Source organism: Acartia tonsa, chromosome 9 (genome assembly GCF_053477335.1).
Source record: "Acartia tonsa isolate MP-2025a chromosome 9, ASM5347733v1, whole genome shotgun sequence".
NCBI classification, from domain to species: Eukaryota; Metazoa; Arthropoda; class Copepoda; order Calanoida; family Acartiidae; genus Acartia; species Acartia tonsa.
In genome coordinates this window covers 50409783-50427616 of record NC_137268.1, presented here as the reverse complement: position 1 = coordinate 50427616, position 17834 = coordinate 50409783, and the positions used below count along the sequence as shown (strand labels likewise).

The 17834-nt window shown below is 32.8% G+C and overlaps 1 protein-coding gene across 1 annotated transcript; it reads left to right on the top strand.

Annotated features, from left to right (window-relative positions):
- Positions 1–239: 239 nt before the first annotated feature.
- On the top strand, positions 240–7986 carry LOC145327951 (uncharacterized). The gene is made up of 8 exons (XM_080171474.1): positions 240–320; positions 1165–1210; positions 2047–2328; positions 2532–2599; positions 3091–3270; positions 5315–5368; positions 5934–5994; positions 6945–7986. Exons 1-8 carry the CDS (start codon positions 246–248, stop codon positions 7379–7381), a joined length of 1203 nt encoding a protein of 400 aa, XP_080027600.1. The 5' UTR covers positions 240–245; the 3' UTR covers positions 7382–7986.
- Positions 7987–17834: the final 9848 nt, after the last annotated feature.

The window sequence follows — 17834 nt, the reverse complement described above, 5'->3', positions numbered from 1 at the left end:
GGGTAAATTTTGTTTACCCCCGGGGTAAAAATTTTTCCTACGGAACCCCCAAATTCGTTTGAGGGGGGTGGGGGTAATCGCCACTTTACCCTCTCCCCTTGGACGTCTATGCATACATTTATGTAACAATATTTTCTAATGGCTAAAGTAAGATTTGTTTAGAATATTAGAATTGAACACTACTAAAATATCAGGCAGAACTATCAATTTGTTAAATGCTATGTAAAAATTTCAGACAAACTAAAATGGATTATTCTAAGCTTTTGAGGATCTCTCTACTGATTGCATTTGTTATGTTGATCCTGGCAGTTCTTACCCAGGTAAACAGATTCAGAAATATAATACAATGTAGCTGACAGAAGTACAACCGGCAGAAATGCACCCATTACTAATGTGAATTTTCCAATCAAACCAATTAAAGACAAATACTATGTACATCTGCATTATATAATGTTACATCATTTTAGGCACTAAACAGTAAAACAAATGATAAAAACTAATATTAGTTGTACTTCTGCAATGTTCCTAAACATATCTTATTTAAAGTTTTTATTTTAGAAAAATAATTTTGCCTCAAAGAGAAAAGTTTCATCTTATAAATAATTTCCATGAGAAACAGTAGGAATCTACTGCAGTTCACGGTAAAATATTGCTGGTAAGCAATATTTCCAAAAATCTATAAATTTTAAAGGCTGCTAGCTGCCAAACGGCTGAACGTACAGATCATGCCCGCACACTGTTTTAAGCGGCATAAGAAGGCCTACAAATAGTCTGGAATAGCCATAAATCAATAATGCATAATTATCTCGCAGTGCAGAGAAATGCGCAAAAAAGACCTATTTTACGTGTTTTTTTCTTCAGTGAAGCTTTCCCTGTGCATAATTGGATCTTAGCTATTCCAGATTATTTGTAGGCCTTCTTATACCGCTTAAAATGGTGTGCGGGTATGATCTGTACATTCAGCCGTTTGACAGCTAGCAGCCTTTAAAAATCATAGATTTTTGGCAATATTCGTTACCAGCAATATTTTACCGTGAACTGCAGTAGATCCAACAGTAGACTTCACAGAGTAGAATTACAAAGATGTTGGAAAGACGGAAAAAACACACAGACACATCCTAGTGTCAGAAAAGCTGCATTACTTTCAATGTTGTTAAATTATAGGCCAGAGACACTGATGGAGATGAAGTGGATGATGCTCCACATTCAGGTATAAACAAGATGGAAAGATTTTTGTACATTGCAATTTTATCTATTTAACCCTTACAGATAGAGGGAGAGCCCTCCTCCCCCCTCTAGTTTTTTCAATGCCATTTGTTTGGTACGTGAGATAGAGAGCTGTGACTTCATGACTTTTTAACTTTAGTAATTATATGTCGGCAAGAGTTGATTTTATAAGGATGTCTGGTCTGGTCTGTGTTGGTCGTGTTGTCTGGTCAAAGTCGTTTAGGTAGCACCAAAATTAGAATAAAATCTAAATAAATCTTAATTTCTAATTTATGACTTTTGTGTATAAGGTAGAGACCTAAAATGTTTTTTGGTGAATACTGGGATATCAAAGATTATCTGATAAAAGTGGTGTTATGACCGTTTGATAGCTCCCTGGCCGATTTTATGACTGATTTTTTGTCTGGTTTATACTAAAGACATGAATATCGTGGCTTCTATTACAGCTAGAGACATATAATATTTTTTTTGGTGAATTCTTGAGCAATAATGAACTTTGGTGAATAGTAAGGTCATGACTGTTTGACCACTCCTTGACTTAATATTGACCAATTTTCTATTTCCTACCTGTAGTTTTGCATTTTTATGCTGCTAGTTGTCGAATTTTAAAACAGCTCTAGACCAGCCAATTTTTGTATGTAGTCTTTTATTGTGATCATAAACAAATAAAAATAATAATTGGCGCCGCAAACCACTGTTTTAACGCCGTAACCGCCAAAAATGACCTGGACGGTTTTCCTGTTCCTGAGGACCAATATCATGATAATAATGGTATTCTTGATGACGAGGACCTTGATGATGATAATGATGGAATTTCAGATGCCATTGACCTTGATGCTGATAATTATGGTATTCCTGATGACAAGGACCTTGATGATGATAATGATGGTATTCCTGATAACAAGGACCTTGATGATGATAATGATGGTATTCCTGATGACAAGGACCTTGATGATGATAATGATGGTATTCCTGATGACAAGGACCTTGATGATGATAATAATGGAATTCCGGATGCCATGGACCAAGAACAATATGATAATATTGATGGTATTCCTAATGTCAAGGACCTTCCCATATATAAATATAAGAAAACATCAAGTTAGTTATATCTTTTTTTATAAAGTTAGCTTTCTAGAAATTATATCATCAAATAAATTTGTCTCAAATTTCTTTTCCTGTACCTGGTATATTAGGAAATGTAAACAACCATGTCTGCAAAAAATTCCGTATTTAATTTTGATGCAAAATGGGTTCAGCTGTACTATCTAGATATACTATATAGGTCTATTCACATTTGCTAGGTGATACTGTGGATGAACATGTGGACTCTTTTGACAATAAAACTCAGGAAGTTGATGGGAACTATCAGGTGAAATATTGATCCATCAATTACCTCATAAGGGGAGGGGGGGATGCTGTTCATGAAACTCCAATGCCAGGTTCAGTCAAATGTCTCCTTTTTGTCTAAGCACCCTGGGTATTAGGTTAAGTTACACCCATCAGACAACAAACTCCTTGATTGCATGACCTTTGTCTGACTGTCCTTGACTGTACATGGTAATGAGTTGTGTCTGTTTTTGGCCAAGGCAATTAGCGTTAGGAATCTGATATAGTAGCAGAAATAACCATTTTTAAATTCTGTAGTCAATAAGTGGTGCTAAGCAAAGATTTTGACTTCTCAGTGCTAAAAAACTGATTTTCATTTTCAAATTCTACATTTGTATATCCGCAAAAAGCTATTTATAATAAGAGGTGATAAATAACTAGTTAATATTGTATGATATTTTTCATACTGTAATTCATACATTTATTATTTTCTTAATCAGCCAGCTTAAAAATAATTTTAGATATACTTTTCAGTCAAAATATCAAGATTTACTAGAGGCAGTGTCAAATCTGAGAGGAGAAAATGAGCACTTAAAAAATGCAATTCAAGATCTGTATAACTTGAGAGGGGATGAAATTAACAAATTGGCAGACAGTGTGTGGGATTTCAATGGTTATATTTCCAATAATACTGATCTTATTTCTGCTAATCAGGTATTTAATTTATTCTTATTTAATATAATGTTTGTCTAGAATAGTGTCATAGGAATCATATTTAAAAATTAAGAAAATATAAATTTCCAAGATACAATTAACTTACATGTCCAAAAACCCAGTGTAACTGGGGGGAACAAAATGTCTCGTTTTCTATCCAATCACCTGGGGTATTAGTTTGAGTCAAACTAATCAGACAACCAACTCTTTGATTGCAAGACCTTTGTGTAAGAAGTCATAACTGTGTGAGGGAATGAGTTTGCCTGTTTTGGGGCAAGGCATTTCCCCTACTCTAACTATTAATGTTGCGCACCTGACATAGCAGCATTAGGAATACTTTTTAATGTCTGAAGTTATTTTGCAATCAATGTAAAAAATTCGACCATCATGTAAGGTCTTTTTCTAAAGTTTTGACATATTATTTCATATGGAATATTTTACTATTAGAAGAAAGGTATGCTGAATAGGCGATATGAGCACTGATAACCCAACCCCCCACAGCTGTTCTTGGGGATTTTTAAACTTTTCCAGTCACAAATGCCAACAAAAGATTATTTTATCAAAAAACAAAGTTAAAACCTTATACATACAGGTTATGGCTTATGTAATATAACTTATTGAAAGGTTTTAATGTGTATTTTATATAATAGATTATTCAAAAGCAATATAACTTCCTTTGACTTCATAATAGTGTTTTATAAGAATAAAACAATAAATGTATGTTTTCAAATCTAAATTGCTATTTTGGGGAACCGAGTTTCCAAGAGATATGAACTACCCTTATGCTTGAATTTAATTAGGGCATAAAAAAATTTTGGAAACTCTGCTCCAAGTTAGAAAATCCTTGAAAGGAACTTTGCAAGAAATAACACGCTTTAACTGCTGAAAGACTGCCACAAGTAAAATCAAATAGAATCAATACCCCAAATTTGAAGCCTTCAGCTTCAATATCAAAAAAGTTCTAAGCATTAAATAATTACATTTTAACTACAATGAAAATTTTGAAAGATTTCCATTACTTATAAAAGAAATTTCAATATTAAATTTCATCGCCTAGATGCAAAATTATAACCTTATCTTTGTCAGAAACTTAGATTGCCATGCTGAGATTGCCATGCTTAGATTACTTTTTTACAATAAAAACAACACTTTTCATAGTCAAAATCTCAGAAAAAAATTTGGTTTAATATGGGTTTGTAAGCATAAAATCATAGCAGAAACAAATGAAACTAAATCAAGCTCAGCTGTGATTGGTTGTTGAGCTGATTCAGCCCTCTGATTAGCTGGATATACTACAGTACTCTCAGTACAATGTAAGTTAAACATCATTTTTTTTAACGATTTTGACTAAAAAAATAGATATTTCTTTAAAAAATATATTAGTTACTGGCAACCTAAATTTATAACAAAAATAAGCTTATAATTTTGTTTTTAGGCTTATTGTTTAATTTCAAAGTTATTAACATGAGCATAGAAAATCTTTCAAAATTTTCATTGTATATAAGTAGTTAAAGCGTGGTATTTCTTGCAGGTTTCCTTTAACTGTAAAAAAAATACATGTTATTTTAAGATGCAATTTGAGGTGCTCATGGATTTAAATTATATTTATGACAACTTTTCTAATTTTTCTCTATTTTTAATTATAAATATCTGTCTATATCAATGAAATATTGTTACATATCATTTAATCAGCTTTTTACACCTATTTGTCCTAGGAAAAAGTAGGAAAAGCAATGTATGATGATTTTTATGAAAAAATTCACTTCATTTAAATATTTCTTTGACCATGTTCAGCAAAATGGCTTTATTTTGCCTAATTTTGTAGTATAACAAAAAATCTGTTGTATGGCAACTTTTGAATGGTAATGCTAGCCTTTAGGACATTTAACTCAAATTAAGGAAAAATAAAAAATGACCAAAAATTCTACTGTGCCCCCCATCCTTATAGAAATTGTCAGTGTGACATATTTTTTTATCCTTTTCCCCCTTTCCAATTCTTTACAACCGAAAGTTATATGTAGATAATTTTTTTTTTTGTATTTAGATCCAGTTAAAGGAAAACAGGGATAAGATTTCGAAAATGGAGAAAATTATTCAGGTAAAAAGTTATTGTTTTAAGGTAGAATCAATGTGGTTAGCAAAACAATCAGCCTTTTGTTTTATATAGAAGAAGAAGCAGAAGTCAAAAACCAGCTTATACCAACAGCGAAATTAATTTGAAAAAAAAATCTAGAAATTTATATGTAATTTTAGCTGTTGTTAGGGGCCAACACATGAATTGACGACCTTACATCTTCCCCCCAAGCATTATTTTAAAATTTGGCTTTTTATGCATTTTTTAAAAAATTTCTTTCGAAAAATAAATTGATAAATGGAGGTGGTTCCCAACCAATTTTTTTTTACGTTTCAGGAGAAAAAACTCAAAATTATTTTTGATTCCCTTGTCTCCTAATTTTAAAACAGTATGATAATATCAGAAAATAGTCAAGAGTTTTATGTCAAGTTTATCAAGAGAACAAACATAACAAAAAACTTTATGTCCTAAGTTTTAAAAATTGGACACATCATAGATTATATAGGTTGTTATTTTCTTCGCAACTTATGGATAGCTTTTATCCTGTATAATAAATAATTTATTTTTTTAAAATGTATCTATTTTTCAGAGACTGGCAGTACTTGCACTTAATGGATTGACTATTGAAGAGTATGAATCTGTAGCTGAAGGTGAGTTATTTCTATTAGATAAACATTTAAAACAAGGATGATTTTTAAAAAATAAATTTAAAGGAGAGGCAGAAAGGTTGAACTTTCATTGAGATGGTGATATATTATCAAAGTACTAATTCAAGTTATTGGGTTATTGGCAGTTTTAAAGATTAATAGATATTTTTAAAAACTGTATGTAGATAGATAGATAGATAAGTTGATAGATAGATAGATTGATAAATAAATAGATAGTTTAAGAGATAGAAAGATAGATAGATTAATATATTGAATTACAGCTACACAGATTGATATAAGGACATAGAGAGTGAGATTTTTAATATATATTTGTACATTAAAGCATCCTAATTGAAATTTTAGCCCCCAGCCAAAAATTGTGATGGTACAAGCACTGCAAAGGTTTTACCAAAAAAGGGGGGCCATCCAGGGAGGGAGGGGACATGGGGCTGTTTATTACACTAGTCCCCAAAAACTTAAAATAACTGTTTCTTAACCGTTGGCTCAACAACCTTGGGGACTTTTAATGAATTTTGATTGGTTGGTTCATTTAGTTGAAAGTCCAAACGTTTCACCCACTAATTGTAATCTACAAAAGGGGTAATTTTGTGTATCAACATTGGGGATACACATCAATTTATCTGCCATTGTCCTATCCCTTTAGATCCCTCGGGGCCATCTCAATTATAACATATGAAGGTGTAGCAAGTAATCTTCCAAAGTCAAAATTGTCAAATTGAATACATATATGTATAATATGGTTAAGCTGAATACTTTTTTGGATGGATATGGATATCTGGCTGATTAATAATTCAGGATACCGGAAAACCAATTATTCAGCCAGATATCCAGTAATTTGCCAGATAATGGATATCAGGTAGTAGAAATCAGCCAGATATCCGTTATCCAGCCAAAAAAGTATTTTAAGAATCAGAAATATTTTATTATTATAGGTTTGGGAAGACCCGAGTGTGACACCTATCTTACCTTAGATGAAGCTGACAGAAGAATTGGAACATATAAAAAGTTTTCTTCTGCTAGTGAAGGATATTGTGATTCTACTGTCACAAAGGGGGCTACAACTAGTCCCAGGTGGAAGGGAGCAGGATGGTATAGGTTCCAACACCCAGCTGGTGCAAAGTTAGCTCAGTCACCTCCAGGTTTTGATTATTGTGGGACAAGTGTAACTGGTTGGTCAAATTCCACACTACCAGATACACCTGGTGTTAGTGTGGATATCAAGATTTGCTTTGATGATAGTGAAGATAATGGTAATGCCCTTGATTGTTGGAGATCAAATGAAGTTAAGGTCACTAATTGTGGTTCATACTTTGTTTATTATCTTGAAAACACACCAGACTGTCGTTGGAGATATTGTGGCAGCAACTAATTATTAACATTATTATTAAAAGCTAATAAATCCATATTAGTTATTGATTCTTGTTTATAATTAGTTAGTATGCACTAGACAAAGTATGATTACCACATCTAATGGCTTAGTTATAATTAACAATTATTAGCACTATCATTTTGACCAACCAGTTATATATAAATCCTACAATGTTAAAAACTGAGCTAATAAAGTACTAGCAGGGTGTTGGAATCTATACCTTCCTTTAAAGTCTTGACTTGTTTATTAATTAGAATGTTGTATATTTAATAATTTTTTTGTAATTTAGAATTGTCGCCCTTATCAAAATTATATTTTGTATGTAAACTATGGATATATACAATGATATAATTATTATTATTTATAAATGTTATGTTATTAGATGTAAGGTTTCTAAAGGGTAGGTGGATAGGACAATCAAATATTATTTACTAAGATAAATTGTCCTCCCTCATCCCTGAATAATAGGTACAGAATATTTTCCAATTAGATTCCAATTATAATACATATAATAAAAAAACAATCTTTCATATTTTTTAAAAAAATTTCTTTAAAATATAAAGCACTTCTGTAACTATTATTTTGTAGTTTTAAGAGTATACAGTGAATATGAATGATTGATAATTATATTACTTGTAATTTGAAATTAAACAGCAAAATTTGCCAATTATGAATAAAATATCAGCATTATTACTGTTAGTTTTACCTTTACAAAGGTCTCAGGATGGTTTTAGGCTATTTAATTTTTAGATTTAAGTTTTTATTTATTTAAGTTATATAATTTGTTTTTTTCTGCTTCCCCTTACATGCAAAATATAGAGCTCCTTGAAGCTAGGGGCGTATCCGCAAAGAGATAAATATCCAAACGTTCCAATCACTAATTGTAATCGAGAGAAGGAATAATTTTGTGAATCATCATTTGGGGGAAATTAGACTCCTCAATTTTCATAACAGATTTTTAAAAAAAGTAAACTTACTGAATAGGATAATTATTTTTGACCTGCGGTTAGAGAGATCCTTTGCTAAACAGAGACAAGAAAACGTTTACAAATGTCGTCTTTACATTAGAAAATTTATTCAAATTAAAGTTACAAAATTTCCAAATCCATGTACAAAAGATTAGAAGGGTAAATTAAATAACTGTATCTCCCCATCGCAATGACCTTTTGCCAACTCTCAATTGGGTCTTTGAAAATCAACAAATGGTGTCAGGAATTTCAACAAAGCCAAGTAGCAGAAAACACTTTGCCAGCAGACGATAAAAGACCGTTTGAAAAGAGAGGAAGTTAGTTATCTATATATAAATCTATTCTATAGATATACTTTTAAAAGCAAAAGGATGTGCGTATGTCTAGTTATACTTTACAGTGAAGCTTTTTATAGGTCTAGGTCAGGTTTATAACTATTCGGCGGGAGGATATTATCACCCTCCCGGAAGAAATCGCCAATTGAAAAAACAAACCCAATAAAAAAAAAACATTTTTAAAAGCGAAGCTTTTCTACTCTTTTTGTTAATCTATTCGATTTCCAACTTTGTATGATGATTCCTATAACAGGTAAGTACAACTTAGAAAGTGTATAATCTCTATAATCGAAAATCCATAATTTCTATCTTTTTTTACAACAAATTATTGTATGTTAAAATTATACGATTCATCTGATTTTTGGTATACTGATTTCCAGGGGCGTCCAAGCTTTTTTTTTGGGGGGGGGGGTAAAATTTTTTTAAGGGGAGGGTAATTCGGTTTTGGGGGGGGTATAATGGCGCGCGAAGCGAACCGCGATTTTTTTTTACCCCCCCCAAAATTTTTACCCCGGGGGTAAAATTTGCTTGGGGGGGGGTAATTACCCCCCCTGAAATCTGTTGACAAGGGTAAAATTTGTTTACCTCCCCCAAAATTTACCCCCGGGGTAAAATTTTTGGGGGGGGTAATTTGAATTTTATTAAAAATTTAGTATTAAAAATGCGCGCGAAGCGCGCAAAAAATTTTTTTGTTAGAGATTTTTTATTTTGGGGGGGGTATTTACCCCCCAAAAATTATTTTGGGGGGGTAAATACCCCCTCCTAAATGATTGGGGGTAAATTTTAAATGGGGGGGGGGGGTAAAATGAAAAAAAATTTGGGGGGGTAATCACCCCATTACCCCCCCCCTTGGACGTCTATGCTGATTTCTCTTACAACCTTGTTGTATATTATGAGCGAAGCATCTCTATAATCAAATCAAATGTACTTACAATTTTGTTTAGTCTGTACATGACACTCTACTAGTGTTAATGTTCGTTGGTTCAACAACCGTTTAAGAGCTTCGATTTTTTGGATGTTAACATTTTCAATATCAAGTAAAAGGTCTAGCAAAAAATTCAATATTGCCATTTTGATTTCATCAAGTTGCAAACAATCTTAGGGACGAATATACAGAGTTAGTTACAGTGTAGATGCGCTACAATATATATCTACTAGCGGATACGCCCCTTGAGGCCTCTGGTGGCTCTTGAGAGGGGAGAGGGGGAGTCGACCACCCCTTTTTAAATGTGATGTAAAAAAGGAAAAGTTTTTTTAAAAATTGGGGGGAATAATTTTTTTCTAGGGGCGATTTCTCTTGGGAGGGTGTTAGTACCCTTCCCTATAATAGTTTCAAACCTTCTCAGGACCTATGAGAAGCTACCCTGTAAAGGAGAACCATATCAGTTCAGTGGTACTTTCGGTACACACACACATACAGACAGAGATCATTTTACTTTATTGTAACGATGTTTTGTTAAATTTAGTTTTGCTATTTTCTTTTTTCTTACAAACTTTATCGTACACCCAAAGATACTGAATATTTAGCTACCGAAAATGGATATAGAATATTCGTGGATATTATGACACAGGAAAATTGTCGTCAATATAGGTTGCTTACATGAAACTATTTATTAGTCAGTTAGTTCATTTAGTAGGAGGGGAGTGGTCAGGGTAAGTGTAAAGGGGATGGATGAGGTTATAAATATTATACCCCCTGTGGGTTTTGCTTTATTAGAGAACTAGCGGCTTCGCCCCTAGCCTCTATCTAGGGGCTTTGCCTCAAGAGGTTTGATTAAACCAATTTTTCGTTATTTAGATTTTAAAAAATAAATCTAAAAAAAAAAATTTCTCTTGGGGGGGAGAAATTTTTTTTCATTGGTTTGGGGGGTAGTCCTTTCCACTATTTCAATTTTAGTTTTAAAAAGAAAATTTTTTTGGGTGGGGGGATATTTTTAATTTTTTTGGGAGGATGGGGGTGTCCCAACCCCCAAGAAAATAGTTAAAAACCTTCCTGGGACCTATGAGAAGCTACCCTGAAAAGGAGAACCCGATCGGTTCAGTGGTTAGCGAGTTCCTTTGCTACAAACAAAGAAACAGACACACAGACAAACAGACATCGTTCTACTTTGTATTATAGATATGAAAATCTGGTATAACATCCAAGTAATAATATATTCATTATAATGAACAGAACAATGAATAAGGATTTTTACCCCCGGGGTAGTTTGGTCATCTATCTATTTATCAATCTATCCACTTATCTGTCTATCTAACTAGGATGACAACATCCATATAGAAAATTTTGCTTTTATGCCCAGGGTTCTAAATGGATAAGACAATGGCCGATATATTGTACATCCCCAATGATGATAAATAAATTTACCTTTTCTGCAGATTACAATTAGTGGTTGAAACGTTAAGATATCAAAATTCAATACAAGTCCTTAACGTTGATAAGCCAGCGAATAAGAAAACGTTATCAAGACTAGTGTAATAGATAGCTCAAAGACCTCTCCCTTTCATTTCAAATTTCAAAGGACAATTTTATCACAAAATGATTTAAAAAATTTAAACTTTTGCAACGATTGTAAAGTAGCTATGCTTTCATGTTTATACCTAATTTGTACAAGAATCATTTTGCAAAAATTTTGATTAATTGGGTGGAGTTTTTTATCCTAAATCTACAAAAGCTTCGCTTTTACCTATAAGGTTTTTCCTGAAGAAAGGGGACATTGGGCTGTAAATTATAATGGTACCTAAAGTTTTATAAACATGTTCTCTCATTTGTTACCTAAAAAACTTTGGGTACTTATAATATATCCTAATAGGTTTATTCCAATTTTTCGAATAATAACTTCAGCCTAGAGGGTAATTTTGTTTCTCTTCAGATAAATTTCTTGTTCTCAATGTCTTATCCCTGTAAATCTCTGGTCATTTTACCCCTAGGGTAAATTTGGGCACTTAAGTATGTATGCAAATAATTAGTTTACACACCTTTACTTAAAAGATTACTAGTGGCTACGCCCCCTTGAAGTCTCTAGGGGCACTTTGTGTGTGTAAGGTTAGGGGGGTCACCTTTCCTCCACTTTTAATTTTACTTTTGAAAAATTAAAAGCAATGTTTTGGTGGAGGGGTTCTTTTTTTCTGAGACGATTCTTAAAATTAGTTGGAATATGAAAAGCTTCGCTGTAAATGAGAACCATATCGGTCCAGCGGTTAACGAGATCCTTCGGTACAGAAAGACAGAGATCCTGTTACTTTTACATAAGGATATATATCTATCAATTTATCTATAAATCATTGTAATTGTCTGTCTATCTATCTATAAATCTTTACTATTTAACCATTTAACAAACTTTCTTTTAAAAAAGGTTTACTATTATTAAAATGTCAATTCATCTGTTTATCCATCTCTGAATTCGTCCATCTTAATATTATCTATCTATTTTTTCTTGCCGTCTATTTTCTTAAATATTTTGTATCCTTAAAAAAATCCAAAGTGTTTATTTGTTTAACTATCTATCAATAATCAATTTATCCAACTATCAACTTTTGTTATCCCATAGTATAAAGTAGTAAGGTTTTTTGACTGAAGCTGATATCCATTGGTAGAACTTTATACTGCAAATTCGTAAATGTGTTGGGTTAGTTTAAGGCTATTTTCTTAACCCTTACAGATCGGGCCCCAATTCCCACCTTAATAGATCGGGGGGGAGGGGCTCAAAGAGCCCCCCCCTCTATCTCGGCTCCTGGTACAGATAAAGACGTAAATTTTTTTTCTGGTGGTTCATGTGTATTTTTAGAGAAAATTACTTTTTCTAGTCATAGCAGTCAGACCGCTCCTTAGCCGCTTTTTAGCGGCCAGCCGCTAAATTTTAAAACAGCTGTAGAGCGGCTAATTTTGCAGCTAGGATGACCAAATTTTAGGACGAACTTTTATTTTTCATAACAAAAAAATTACTTTTTCTGATCATCGCCGAAAACGGCAAATACCGGAAACCGCCATTTTCGGCGGTTGCGGCGGTAAAACGGCGGTTGGCGGCGCAAATTAATATTTTTATCTGTTTATTATTGCTCAAGGATTTACCAAAAAAAATTATAGGTCTCTAGCTGTGATAGAAGCCACGATATTCATGATTTATATCTGTAGTAAAAGCCGGACAAAAATCGGTCATAAAGTCGGTCAGGGAGCGGTCAAACGGTCATAACACCACTTTTCTCAGAAGGTCATTGATATCTAAGTATTCACCAAAAAAATTTTAGGTTTCTACCTTATACACAAAAGTCATAATGTAGAAATTAAGATTTATTTAGAATTTTTTCTAATTTTTTTTGCTACCCAACCGACTTTGACCGGACACCACGACCGACACAGACCAGATATCCTAATAAAATCAACTCTTGCCGACGTATAATTACTAAACTTAAAAAGTCATGAAGTTACAGCTCTCTATCTTACCTACAAAAAAAATGAGATTGAAAAAACTAGAGGGGGGGGGCTCTTTGAGCCCCCCCCCCCCCCCGATCTGTAAGGGTTAATCTCCCCTGCCTTCCCATTGAGGCTATGGGCGAATAAAAAAGCTACCTATAGAGTGAATATATATAATATGTGTATATCTTTCTAATTAGATATATTATTATTTGGATGTTGCACCAGATTTTCATGAACTCTGATAAAGTAATTCTCGAAGCTGGCTAAAATAACGATTCACCCTATCCACTCCCTTCACCCCATCGCCTCCTCTCCTATTGTATGAAAAAAAACTGACCAATATTTGAGGCAAATATTAGCAAGCTAAAATGACGACAAATTATTCCCATGTCAATATATCCACTATCTATCTATCTATTAGATGAACTCCAATTTAGTTTCCGAAAGTGTACCTAGCGTCCGCGTCCTATCTCGAAATTTGCTATTAGCTAAAAAAGCTTTAAACGTCCAAAAAAAAATTAAAATTTTAAACATTAAAATTTTGAATGTATAATGTATAAATCGCTTTGTTTTCACAAATTTCCGGAGTAGCTGAAAATAGGGTCTGCAATAATTGGGTTATCTGCTGTACACTTTAGGAAACTAGGGCTAGAATAGGAAATCCATTTGGAGCTGATCATCTATTACTTATCCTTCTAATGTCTAAAGAGAAAATGAAAAGTATGAAAAGTATTTAAGATGTAATCATTTTCTGGGAGGCAGGGGACATTGGGCTGTTTATTAAACTAGTCCCCAAAGTTTTATAATAACGTTTTCTCATTGGTTTGCTTAAAAACTTTGGAGACTTTTGATTGGTTGGTTATTTATTTTAGTAATCTTCAGCAGTGTTTTTTTTTGTGTATTATTATTGAGGATGTACATCAATTTATCGGCCATTGTCTTATCCCTTTAGATCCCTGAATCCTTTCCGATTTGGTCTGATATCATACAATGTTACTAAAAAATCATTTTGATGCTTTAATTTAATTAATAATGCTGAACCAACAAATAAACGAACATTTATAATTTAGTGCCAAAACGTTTTAAATTCTGAACAAAACAAGGATGACAACATGCATGAAAGCGAAGCACTGAAACGGTAGGACAAACGGACATTAACACTTGTATAGTATCTGAACTGAATAATCAGAATTTAAAAGTATAAGAGTCGAAGCAAAATTGTAAGTAAATATGTTGAAAAACTGCTTGAAGCAGGATAATGTTTATGAACATACTTACATTTTTGGACTTGATTATAGAGTTGCTTCGCTTATAATATTGTTCTTTGTTGTCCCAGGAATCAATATACCAAAAATCAGATCAAACGGATAATTAGAACACTTGAAAATTTGTTGTTAAAAAAGTAGAAAAATCAACATGTTTAAAATGTACGGACATTTTGGTAATGATTATAGAGTTGCTACGCTTTCTAAATCGTACCCAACTACTACAGGAATCATCATGCAAAGTTTGAAATCCATAGGACAATTCTAACATGCCTAAATTAACGAATAAAAGCTAACTATCTCGGACGGACGGACGGACGGACGGACGGACGTATGGACGGAAGGACGGACGGACCGACCCTAATTATAGAAAAGCTTCGCTTTTGAAAATCAATACTGGGAGCCCTAATTACAGAGATGCAATGCTTGCAACATAATACCTAATTGTCATAGAAATCATTGTCTGAAAAAATTAATAAATTTATTTTCTTGGTAAAAAAGTAACATTTTGTCTTATCCCTTTATATTCCTGTAGGTAATGACAATGGATATAGAATACGTGGATATATTGACAGAGGAAAATTTGTCGTTAATTTAGGATGCTAATATGGACCTCAATTATTTGTCAGTTCATTCATCCAGTAAGTGGGAAAGGAGATGGTGTAAAGGGGGATAATAGGGGGTATTATTATTTCAGCCAGCTGTGAATATCACTATATTAGAGTACATGAAAATCTGGGGCAACATCCAAGTAATAATATATCCATTGTGGGTAGAGAAACAATCTGAATTAAGATATAATCTAGTTTAAACTTTTAGGGCCGTTTCCTTGGTTCATTTTTATTCTTGTGTAACATAATAATTATATCCTGTTAATTTTGTAACTAGCGGCTACGTCTCTAGAGGCCTCTAGGTGCACTTGAGAAGTGGGGAGTTGAATTGGAAAAAACATTTTTTTATATTAGATTTAATAAGAAAATCTAAATAATAATGTAGGGGAGGGGGAAGTTTTTTTTCTAGAGGCGATTTATTTTAGGAGGGTCGTGGTACCCTCTTCCAAAATAGTTATTAACCTTCCGAAGACCTATGAGAAGCTATCCTGTAAAGGAGAACTATATCGGTTCAGCGGTTAGCGAGATCCTTTGATACAAAACAGACAAACATCCTGTTACTTTATTATAAGGACTAATTGCTTTACCCCTAGCCTCTAGGGGAGGGGGATGAGAGGTCAGGAAAACAGCCTAAAACCAAACCAAGACATTTACAAAACTTCCCTTAAAGTACAACCCATTCGGAACAGCAATCAATTTTCGAGATTTTAAGCTTCAGACATTAAATTCTTACTACTTTATATAATAGGATAAGGATATTATGACTATTGAACCAGATTTTAAATGGCATTCCGCTTGTCTATATATGTATGTTAATGTGCATTTACATTTATGGTTTTATGTGCAGAGGGAGGGAGGCGACATTGGACTGTAATTTATTAGAGAGGGAGGGGACATCGGGCTGTTTATCACACTAGTCCCCAAAGTGTTATGATTACTTTTCCTGTTCGTTGGTTTAACAACTTTGGGGGCTTTTGTTGAATTTTAACTGGTTGATTCAATTGAGTGTTCAAACGTTTCAACCGTTAAGTATAATCAAATTAAGGGGTAATTTTATATGTATAATCAAGGGGATGTACTTAAATTTATCGTCCATTGTCTTATCCCTTTAGATCACTGATAAATTACACTAGTACCCAAAGTTTTATGTTGTTAGGTTTCAAACTATAAGTATCTAAAAGTTTTTAACCAATAGTTTTGATTTAAAAAGGGGTAATTTTTGTTCATTATCATTGCTAATGTAAATCAATTTATCGTCGATTTTCTCATCTTTGGTTTTATATTTACCTATGTTTTTGATTTTCTATATGTATATCTATATACTTATTTATCTATCCATCTACTATTAAGCGACTGTTCATAATATTTGAAAAACTTTACTTTTAAACTGTTTCTTCTTCAAAACAAATGTATATATATAAATCATAAAACCTAATTTCTAGTGTCCTATCTCTGTTTTTACCCAGGGAGGAAGGGGACATTTGGTTGTTTATTACACTAGTCCCCAAAGTTTTCTTATTTATTTTTTTAACAACTTTGTGGAATTTTGATTTGTTGGTTTATTAAGTTGAGTGTCCAAACCTTTTAACTAAGAATTGTAATCTAAAGAAGGGGTAATTTTATGTATCATCATTAGGGAATATGTACATTAATTTATTGGTCAATGCCTTATCCATTTAGATCGCTGGCTTTAACCCTAGGAATCGTCTCGGTGGGGTATCTTTATTTAACCCTTGCAGTACTTCTTCATTTAAGCCCCCCACCAATAGTATGCTCATTTAATCTCGCAAATTTTTAAAAGGGAAGCTTTTTGTCAGAAACATTAGAGTAAAACTCTGGAGGGAGAAAGTTTTTAAAAACTGTATCTCCCTATCGCAATGGGATAAGTTGACTCTCAAATGGGTCTTTGAAAATCAATAATAACGGGAATATTAACACAGACAATTGGCAGAAACCAATTTGGTATTAGATGAAAAAGGTCATTGAAAATGGAGGGGAGGTAGTGTTCTGTAGATACATCTATACTATAGATCTGTTTAAGAAACAGAGCAGGACATTTTTTAACTTTAAAGTTTGCATTCGCGTTTTCTAATTCGTTGTCTTAAAAACTTTGGGGACTTTTATTAAATCTTGTATGATTGGTTCAAACTGGCAGTTTTTTGTGAGCAGTAGGGGTAATTTGATTCATCATCATTGGGAATATTTTTAGTTTTTAATTATAAATAATTAAAATCTAAGAAATCATTAGTTATATTTCTTGAACACTCATTAAACCCTGCTGTGGTATATTGTTGTTATATACCCAGGGAGGGAGGGGACATTGGACTGTAAATTACACTGGTACCCAATGTTGTATTATCACTTTGTATACTTTTCACCATTAATTTTATCCTACAGAAGAGGTAATTTTGTTGATCATTATTGGAGAAGTACGTCTATTTATAATCCATTGTCTTATCCCTTAAGATCCCTATATTATATACCCATTGATGTTAAAACTTTACAAGATTATTAAATATAAAGGTTTGGGAAATTTTATTTTAAGACTTATAAGGAATTAAATCTTAATAATTTAAAGTTCTTAATAAAAATCTATCTATTTATTTTATAGATTCATAAATAATTCAGGGAGGGAGGGGACATTGGGCTGTTTATTACACTAGTTTTATATTAAATTTTTCGTATACGTTGGCTCAAGAACTTTGGGGACTTTTGTTAAATTTTGATTGGTTGGTTAAATAAGTTGTGTGTCCAAACGTTTCAACAACTAATTGTAATCTACAGGAGGTATGTAAATTAATTTATCAGCCACTGTATTATCCCTGTTGCTCCATGTGGATCATTTCTTATTCTAAAATTT

What these genes read in the sequence shown, in the direction of transcription:
- LOC145327951 (XM_080171474.1), top strand. Translation starts at nt 246, where the DNA reads ATGGATTATTCTAAGCTTTTGAGGATCTCTCTACTGATTGCATTTGTT. An exon ending in AAGTTGATGGGAACTATCAG is followed by an intron (nt 2,600 to 3,090) that starts GTGAAATATTGA and finishes TATACTTTTCAG; the next exon opens with TCAAAATATCAAGATTTACT. An exon ending in AAATGGAGAAAATTATTCAG is followed by an intron (nt 5,369 to 5,933) that starts GTAAAAAGTTAT and finishes TCTATTTTTCAG; the next exon opens with AGACTGGCAGTACTTGCACT.